Source organism: Cotesia glomerata, linkage group LG4 (genome assembly GCF_020080835.1).
Source record: "Cotesia glomerata isolate CgM1 linkage group LG4, MPM_Cglom_v2.3, whole genome shotgun sequence".
In the NCBI taxonomy this organism is placed as follows: Eukaryota; Metazoa; Arthropoda; class Insecta; order Hymenoptera; family Braconidae; genus Cotesia; species Cotesia glomerata.
Genome location: NC_058161.1, coordinates 19487587 through 19498420, shown reverse-complemented (window position 1 = coordinate 19498420; position 10834 = coordinate 19487587). Strand labels below are relative to the sequence as shown.

Genomic DNA, 10834 nt, shown 5'->3' with positions numbered 1-10834 from the left:
TTTGTTAAATTGCTCTGTACTTATTTCAATATTGACGTTTTTAAAGATATAAGCTCATGCCGGTGTTACACTCATCAAGAACTTTCATTTGAGTACCCACATGCATTTTTGGTATATTTTTCATATATACATATATATAAATATATGAAATATATGAAAAATTGATGTGGGTACTCAAATGAAAGGTCTCGATGAGTGTAATGTCGGGGTGAGCTTATATCTTTAAAAATGTCAATAGTTCACAAAATATTTGTTAAATTGCACTGTACTTTCTTAAATATTGAAGTTTTTGAAGATATAAGCTCATCCCGATGATACACTTATCAAGAACTTTCATTTGAGTACCCACATGCATTTTTGATATATTTTTCATATATACATATATATAAATATATGAAATATATGAAAAATTGATGTGGGTACTCAAATGAAAAGTCTCGATAAGTGTAATGTCGGGGTGAGCTTATATTTTTAAAAATGTCAATATTTCACAAGATAGGCACGAATTCAAGTCAAGACCTTTGCAATGACACTAAATTTTACTAAAAAAAAACCGATGTTATCACATGACTATCCTGAAAACAAAATTTTTCTTATTTTCCTAATAATATAGATTACCAACAATACACATAAATCATGCTTCAGTTCTATAAAAAAATTTATTTAAAAATTAATATAAAATTTTTTGATGATCAATTGTAATCATCTTACCTGAATACAAAAATAACCAATAAATAAATTCAGTTATGAGTAATAAACACTAATGATTAAAAAAAAAATTATCTAATATTTTTTTTAGTCATTTTTAATTATGAAAACTCTAATGATATGAAGACTAATGACTACCTGGATGCAGCTACTGCATTTGGGTTTAACTTCTCTAATATATTTATTGGTTTTTTCTACTTTCGTTGAAGAACGTTGTATGCAGTGTACGAAAATTTCATGAGCTGGGAAGAAATGATAAGTTAATTTTCAACACACAAAAAAAATATAATAATAACTTGCCTTGGTGAAAGACTCTAGAGAAAGTTCAATCAAGCTTCCACTGGTGAACTTAATTGGCCTGACAGTCCTCATTTTCATCAGCAGTAGATCCTTTTTGGTTTTATTCGTCAAATATTGCCAGTCCATGTTGTAGATCGCAGAACTTATACCGGAGCTCTAGTTTGAAGTTAATATTTTTTTAATTTAATATACAAGTTTAGTTAAATTTATTAAGACAAAATAAAGAAAAAAATATTAAAGTTATTCATTTATGGAGGTTAATTTTTAAATTAACAAAATTATTTGTTTTAAATTCAAATTTTCCGCGCGGCAGTGACGTAGTATTATATCCGATTTGCAACGACATCTTACAGAGAGTTTTAAAACTATATTCATAATATTGTCCGCTATTTCATAATTTACCTTATATTTGCCGGTTAAATATATAAGTTAATAAATGTAAAAATTAAAAAAATATTTTAACGGAGAACAAAACAATTATTTGGGAAAAGTAATAATTATTAAAAACCGCAGACGAATAAAAACTGATCTATATTTAACAACAATACTTTACTAACACCCGGATGAGTTTTGTTTTTTCACCTTTTTTTTCTGTGTGGGTAATCTACCCGAGAAAAAATATTTATATATAATTATATATAAATTGGTTATATATGATTATATATGAAAAAATGGCCAAATATAATCATATCTAATCATATATAACAATATTTAATTATATATTTATTACATCTAATTAATTATTGGGTTAATTTTATGGATAGAGTATTTAATATGGTCCTACGCAATTCTGTGTAACCAATTAAAATGCAAAAAAAAATCTAGCTATAATTTTACGGTTATAACACCAGCGGTCACCTATCCAACTATTAACCTTGCTTAATGCTGCTTAACTTTGGTGATCTCCGTGCGTCTTGAAGTGTCTGTCTGCTGTGCTGCTGTCTTAGATGATAATGATTCTATGATCTACATAATGTATCATATGAGTTTATCATAAATGGAATATAAAAATTGATTTTAATATATATTTGGATAAGCGGCATGATGGCCGAGCGGGTTAAGTCATTATCCCGTTAGTTCGCTCGCACATCATGCCGTGAGGCGAGGGTTCGAGCCCCGACGGTTGTTCGAATAGTTCCAACACCAACCGTCGGGGGTCGCTCCGGTAGCCGAACTGTACTGGCATGGGTTTTCTCTGTGGTTTCCCCATCGCCACTATTCCAACAACCGATAGAAAGGGGTGAGGAATAGGGTAAATACAGTACAGAAAGCACAAGTCGGTCCACAGCCGCGTGATAATAATAAAGAGTTGAGTATACAAATGTGCGAAAAATAAGGTTGATTATGTAGTGAAAATACAGGAGTGAAAAGAGGATGTGCTGAGGTCCAAAAAAGCGTTGAATAAACAAGGACAGTAATAAAAAACACAGGACGGTGGCGAACTTGCGGAATGCGACAGCTACCATCTATCCAGCCTTGTAAAAACCAAGAACGGTATACAAGTAAAAATCGAAATAAATAAAAATAAATATATTTGGATAGTTATTATTCATAATTTATTTATTTTACCGAATTTCATTATAATATAACACTTATTTAAATAATAAAATAAATGATGATTTTATTATTAAGTAGCAGCAGAGCAGACCAAAACATCTCATAGGAAATGTGACAAATTTTGTATTTCAGAATTATTTAAACGTAATTATAAACATCATTTTACACTTTTTGTGATTACCAAAAAAAAATTTTTTTTCAAAGAAAAAATTTTTATGTCTGTTAATTATATATAAGCATATATGCTATAATTATATATATATATATAATTATATATACTTAGATATAATTATATATGGGACTATATACAATCTTGGATGGCTGTATATTGCTCCATATATAGTCATATAATTATATATAACCTCATTTACAATTCCATATATAATCATGTATGATTATATATAATTCTATATACTTATATATAATTGTATATGGAACTATATATAATCCTGCATGGTTGTATATTGCTCCATATATAGTCATATATAATTATATATAACCTCATATACAATTCCATATATAATCAATCATGTATGATTATATATAATTATGTATGATCATATATAATTGTATATAATTATATATGTGATTCCATATATAATCATATATAGTCATATATGATTATATACAATTATATATGATTATATAGAAACATTTTTTCTCGGGTAGCCTCGGTCACTCAATGGAAAATCCAAAGTTAATTAATCATTAAGTAATAGAATTTTAAACAACAAATATTTATTGTTTAACAAATATTTGTTAGCCAATGCTAAAATTGAAAATGTATTATTTAACTAAAACAATTGCATATCGTCAAAAATGATATGGTCTTAAAAAAATTAAAATACAACAATTTAAAGTTGAATTTTTAATATCGATAATTTTAAACCGTAAAATTTATAATAAGATATTATAAATAGACATATTAAAAATGTACAAAATATAAAGTGATATAAGAACTTAACTCTTGCATTTTTTTAACTAATAAACATTTGTAAAAAATAGTTAATTTTTATCAAAACACATATTAAATAACGTAAATTGTATAAATAATAAACTCTCACACTTCGTCACCTTATAGATTTAGTTTATTAGAATGATGAGATGTGCATCGGTCGTACGGTGTAGGGGTTGGTTATCGGTTTAGCAAACGCGCGGCTCGGGTTCGAATCTCCATTAGAACAGAATGTGATTTTCACTTTATTTCTATAATTCGCGAAAGTTAGGTCAAAATTGAGGGTCAGCAGTCTGAACTTGCGTTAGGTCCACATTAAAAATACAATAAAAAATAACATTTAAAAAATGATTTTTTTATCATTTCTTATCAAATCGTGAGTAAACTATAAGTTCACGATGAATTTGCCGTGTTAATATTGCGAATTTACTGTATATTTTTTCGTGAAATCACAGTGAACTCATTGTGTAGACACTATGATTCTACACGGAAAAAAGTAAACTGTAATAAATAACAGTCAATTTATAATAAGTAATGATCAACTGCTAAAAATTACCATTTCGAATAGTAAAATCGTGATTTTACTATTCACTATGTAATGTTTATCATTTAAACGTTAAAATTTACTCTTTACATGGAAGAAAATACTATTTCAAACAGTAATATTCGCTATGTAAATATCTAAAATGTTATAGTGCAATAATTAAGAATTCAGACTTTGATATTTATCATTTCGTACCTAAAAAATCATCGCAATGATATGTAAAAAGTATAAAATAAAGTTAGTAAATTTCTAATACAAGCAACGTCAATATTTACATAGTAAAATGGTAAATTTTAAACGCAACGTTAAAAATCAAACTGTAATTATTGACTTGCTTGGACTGGTAAAATGTATATTTTAAAAGTATAATTTTTACTGTTTCAAATGTTAAATTCTCCCAGAGTGAGACCCCCTTCTCTTTCATCTGAGTTCCCCTTCTCCTCATAATATGGACTATTTATTGAAATGGCAATTTTTACTGTTTGAAACTGTAATTTTTTAAGATGAAAGAGTCGTTATTTCGTATAGTGACAGCTACTAATCACTTATTTTGGATATTAAATTATAAGTTGTGGCTTTTATACTTTCTAGATTAAGTTCTGTAATATTTATATTTTTGCCACCCCGATGTCCGCTTTACTGTTTGAAACTATAAAAATTAACCGGAATCCGAGTGAATATTACAGTTTACTTTTTTCCGTGTATTGTGAAAACACTGTGATTCTACTGTGAATTGAATGTGAAAACATTATGATTTCACTGTGAATTCATTGAAAAAACACTGTGTACAAATGGGACAAATACACAGTGTAAGCACAGTGAAATCACATAACTTACACGGAGTTATCACTGTGCTTTCACTGTGATTCTAAAACCGCGAGGGGGCCCATATTTTTCATATTTATTTTAGATTATTTTGCATTAAAATAAATATATAAAATTAATTAACTATAATTTACCTCTAATGCAACTTCGTTTGCATACCAGCAGAACAAAAAAATTTGTGATATCATACAACAAAGGTAAAAAACAATAAACATAAACTCAGGACTACCAAAAGCAAGTTTTGTCAATAATTGGACGCTCATACAAAGAATCAATGAGCTTAATGAGTATTGGAGGAATATTATTGGTGAGAATAGATCATTAGCTTGTTTAGCAAACCTGCAAGATAAATTATAAATGAAAAGTTAACTAAAGAAGAAATATTGTTTTCTGAAGATATTAAGGAGTTTCGAGCGTAACTTATGGGTCAAAATAATATTAAAATTTTTTTTTACTTTCAGTCTTCCCAATATTCGTCAATATTCTTTATTTTAATTTAAAATAATTTGAACATTTTAATAATTGATGATTTTTACTTATTTAATCAAATAAAATAATAAAATGACTTTGGTATTTATTACTTGCCGGATTAAATAAACAGATTTGGCAACAGCGCGTTTGATTATACCCATCACAGAGACGTGGATGAGTGTGTAGGTTAAATATTTCTCTCTCTGTAACTATATTTCTATCCTTTTCTTTTTTTTCAGCTGTTGACGCGACGTTGCCAAATCTTTATTCGAATAAATAGCTGACGATAAACGAGTCAAAAACATTAAATTAAACTTTAAATATTTCTAAAATTATATCGGTAATGTATTATTATTAAATTTTTTTTATATTTTACAATAATCCAAGTTTCTTGTGTATAGTTTTTTATTCGTTAAAGTTGGGAAGTTAATATTGAAAAAAATAATTAAAGTCTCGACTAAACGTTTGTCCGCCATAATAGCCCGTGTATAAGGAGATAAAAAATGTGCCTTTTGAAATTAAATATCTAAGTAACTAAACGGTGAATCTTTTTTAAATTTTGGGATTAGATAAATTACGTATTTATTAATACGTATACTTAATTTCAAAGCTCAAAGTTGGAAATTATTTTTTACATTAGATTCGCTCGAACCTCCATAATTAGACAAAACTCAACTGCAAAATGATCCAGTGGTGATGAATGCACTCTTTCATGAACTTGTGTTCCCAATCTCTTAAAGAAGATACGTCGCCAGTGCCACCTGTCTTGTTCCGATGAACTATTTTTACAAAACTTTCTAACCTGCTCTTCAAAATGACCAACTGGCTGGAATTCTGGATGAAAACTCCCCAGACTACGGTGTCAAATGCAGATCCCACCATGGCGACGTAGAAGTGGGCGATGTTTTGATGGAAATACGCGATCCAGAATCCTGAACCGTTAAAGTGTTGAAACGGGAACCAGCCGTTGAAAGGAAGAACTCGAGCTGATAGGTTGTCCAAAATTGAAGCTGTTGTCATGAATGATACTGCGCAGCCTACCAGGATGAAGTAAGTTACAACAATGTCTCTAAAAATGATAATTATTGATTAAATTAATGGGTAATTCCCTGTAAGGATGTTTTTTGCTGTCCCAGGCATTTTTTTATTAGAAAAATTGTTATTTTGTTACTAAAAAAAAATTTATTAAGAAAGTAAAAAAACATTTCTATATGGAGCATTGAAAACTAAAATGAAATAAATTTTGGTTTTTTTGCTATAAATTGGTAAACCACCGAAATAACAGTCCCCTGGACTGTCCCATTCCCAAAATTCAAACTTTAAGATTAAATTTTAAGTTATTCATCCATAATATATAATTTGGTCCATAATGTTTATAAACTTAATTAGTTAACCAACAATTTCTTCAATAAAAAGTACCGAAAATAAATTTGTTTCATTAAATTCATTAAACCAAAGTTTGTCCCAGGCATTTCAAGAACAGTCCCCTGCCAGAAGTTCAAAGCCAAAAAAAAAATCCAGCGTGTTATATTATCTTTTGTAAGGTTTATAAGGATCTAACTAGCCTTGATTTAATAACCATAGGGCTGTTAGCGCTTTATCGGCATTTTATTTAGTGTCAAAGCACCGTTTGTGCTGGAAATATGTGTCTGGGCCACTTCAAAACTCAGTCCTCTGGCAACTATTTTTATTTATAATTTATTTATAAAATTCGATCCATAAGTCTTAATATTATTCTAATTAATGTAAATATTCATTGAAAACTTGAAAAGTTGAATGCATTGAAATAGTTTGCTTGATTTTTCTCAATCTGAAAAAAAAACAAAAAAAAAACAGTCCCCTGGCAAACAGTCCCCTGTGATGTTATATGGCAAAAGACACACAAATATCGAAAAAGCAAAAATTAATTCGGCTGTTTATTTATTATGATTAAGCTAATAGTTTTGTAGCCCTTGTTAATTTTTTTTCTAATAAAATCAAAAATAATTTGGCAAAATACCAAAAATATCCTAATTTACTACTATTTTTCAATAGCTTAAATTTTTTTTTTATAATATTATGAATTATCATGAATAATTTTTAAGAGGTTGATAAATTAATTTCTCTGTTATTATTATTATTATCGTTTTTTTCAGTCCAGACCGGGATTCGAACCCGGATCATCTAGTTACGCGCCGAAGGCTCTATCAGTTGAGCTATCAGAGACACTATCCGTATCTATTTACTCAGTCACCTAATAAGACTCACTGAGTAATAAACACAACCGTCCATCTTACGGTAGAAAGCATTATATCTTTAATTATATCTTTGGTATTTTTACTATAGAAATATCATTTTATTACTGTAAAATTATAGTAATATTATAGTTAATACATAGATTTTTTACGGTAAAAGTTCTAGAGTTTTACGGTAATTTTATCGTATTATTTCTGAACTCTGCTGCAAAAGTACGGTAGAAATGCTGTATAACTGTAGTAAAAAAACTGGCCAAAATAACCACAGAAATACCGTATTATTCCAGAATTATAACGGTTAATTTATGGTAAACGTATTAATACCGAAAATTTACGGTATTTCAAAAACCGCGAGGGGATCTGCAGAAAAAAAATTAGGAAAACGGTTGACCCTGAAGGCCATCCCTGCAACTTCCCGCTAATTCCATACCTGGGCGCTTAAAATTGCATTTACGACGTTTTTGAGCTCTTCGAGCTCAAAAATACAATTTATATGTTGTTTTGAGCTCTCCGAGCTCAAAAAGATACTTTTATATGCTTTTGAGCTCTTCAAGCTCAAAAGTTTGATAGAAGGTTGATAAAACACTATTTTTTGAGTTTTCAAACCGCAATAACTTTTGAATAAATAAACCGATTTCCACGCAGTTGGCGGCATTCGACGCAGTTTTTTAAGCCTTAAGAAAAATCTTTAAGTTTGAATTGATCAAACTAGAAATTTCGAAGTAATTCCGAAAAAACACTTTTTTGGGTTTTCTTTCCTGCACGATATTTCTCGAACAAATCAAACGATTTTGACCGGTTTAGCGGCGATCGACGTGGTTTTCTAAGGTTAAGAGCTGATTAGTTTTTGGAGTTGATCGATAGAGCCGTTCGAAAGTTATTCCAAAAAAACCACTTTTGAAAAAATTTTTTTTTACAGTTTTTTTTAGATTTTTCGAAATCTATCGGTCCGTCTCGATTCAAATTGTATCCAAAATCTAAGTTTGGACAAGCCCTTTTGAATGGCGCCAACCGCGATCGAATCGGTCGAGCCATTCAAAAGTTATGAGAGGTTTACATACTTACCTTATTACACACACACACACACACACACACACACACACACACACACACACACACACACACACACACACATACATACATACATATAGACATAGTGACACCCTCGCGGGGATAGTCAGTGAAGCTTCCTGTTCAAACATCGAGATCTGATGAAAACTCAATTTTTGTAAAACGGGGTAAAATCAATAACTTCCCGATTTTTTAAAATCTGAGATTTTCTTAGCGGGAAGTTAAAAATTTTTGACGTACTAACGCCAAAAGGGCGTACCTTAACATATACGCCATTTTGGCTTTAGGAAATTATCGGTCTAAAGCTAAAAGGGCGTATAAACAAAATCAGGATTTTTCATAATTTCGAACAATAGTCTTCAAAATTTTCCGTTGAAAGTTTGTGAAAAAAAAAATTTTGAAAAAGTCAACATTTTCGATAGTAGTAAATTTAAATTTTCATCATTTTGGACACTTCAATGATTAAAGAAGCATATGAATTAAAAATTTTTTCGCGTACTAAAATTTCACATTTTTTATAAATTTCCATCTTATTCGTTACATAAAATTGTAGTTAAAATCCATAATATGTATATATAGAATGAAAAACATCTTATTATAAGTAAGAAATTATAAACTAATCGTTAAAAAATTTTTTTAGCTGAGTATAGCTGAATATAGATCTGATGAATACTTTATTTTCAAAAAACGGGGTAAAACTAATAACTTCCCGCTTTTAGAAAATTTTTAATTTTCTTAACGGGAAGTTAAAAATTATACGCCCTTTTGGCTTTAGATTACTAAATTTTCAGTCTTCTGAAGCCAAAAGGGCGTATAACTTGAGAGATACGCCCTTTTAGCTTTGGAAATTTTTTTTTCATTTTTAGGCTTAGAACATGTTTACAAAACGATTTGCACAAAAAAAAAATTATACGCCCTTTTGGTTTTGTAAAGCCAAAAGGGCGTACAACTTTTATCCGCCCTTTTGGCATTAGGCACGCGATTTAATAAAGCAAAATTTTATTTATTTATAGTTCACAAGTCACTGCAGTCACGTAGTGACTGCAAGGTTGCTAGTTTTTTCTTTTTTTCAATATTTAACTCTTTTAAATCTTCTTTATATCTCCTTGAAAAATGTGTAATTTTTTTGTAAGATATTTAAAACTCACTTGGCTTTTTTATCATGCTTAAATTGAATTCTCTCCTCTTTTTCCCGCTCTACCCTACAGTGTCTTCCATCCAGAAGCCGAAGAATATTCCTAACTTCACTCCGCTTCAATTTAAGCAGAACTAACTTCGACCAGGCAACAAATACCGTGAAAGTCATTGACAAATTCTGGACCATTATTTCAATATTTGAAGTGTAAAATAAATCTATCGTGCAGGAGACAAAGAAGGTAATCATTGTTAGTCCAATAATTAGAGTATAAATATTGTAAATTTGCTCCTTGACCGTCGAGCTCCAGGAGATCGGTATCCATCCGCCGAAGACTTGCAATATAAAGAAACTGTGAGTTAGAACTTTCATTGTTACAATAAATTATAAGAAATATAAAAAACTTGGGAAGACTACCGTCGGAACAATAGAAATAGAAGTGAATAATAAAATATTAATAATTTATGAATAAATAATGAAGTTTTATGCGCAGTTTATGTTTTTCCAACCCTTTTAGACTTTCTTGGAGGAAAAAAGGACTGCAATCATCGGATATTATCGATACTTATCGTAATGATAGCTTCCGACTTTCGGAGAGTTGTCTTTTGTTGACGACAATATATTATTTGTTATTGATTCCTGGTCAGCTACTTGACTCTTTTTACCCAAGCTACTTATTGATTCATATCTTGGAAATTGTCATTGTTTTTGCTGCATTTATTTATTTTTTATTTAATTAAATTTAATAAATTAAATAATGGGAAGAAATAATAAAATTAAAATTGTAGCGTAAATATTAAAAAAAAAAAAGGAAAAATTACAATAGACTTTTTTTTTGTAGAAAATTTAATTTTCTATAAAAAGAATTTTCTTATAAATTTTTCATATTTTTTATATTTTAACCGGAAATTAGAAGTTTTCAGTGAAAGTTTTGAAAATAAGTTATTTATTTTTTAGATTACAAGGATGAATATCTTTAAAAAAGAATTTTGGGGTAAATATTGAAGATACAGAAAAATTATAAGAGATTTTCT

The 10834-nt window shown here is 29.2% G+C and overlaps 1 protein-coding gene across 1 annotated transcript; it reads right to left on the bottom strand.

The window, feature by feature from the left end:
- Positions 1–778: 778 nt before the first annotated feature.
- LOC123263764 (odorant receptor 46a-like) lies at positions 779–10508 on the bottom strand. Its single transcript, XM_044726738.1, has 5 exons — positions 9814–10508; positions 6037–6429; positions 5024–5228; positions 1009–1164; positions 779–950 (listed from the first exon to the last, which is right to left on the bottom strand). The coding sequence occupies exons 1-5, from the start codon at positions 10170–10172 to the stop codon at positions 903–905; spliced, it is 1161 nt and encodes a 386-aa protein (XP_044582673.1). The 5' UTR covers positions 10173–10508; the 3' UTR covers positions 779–902.
- Positions 10509–10834: the final 326 nt, after the last annotated feature.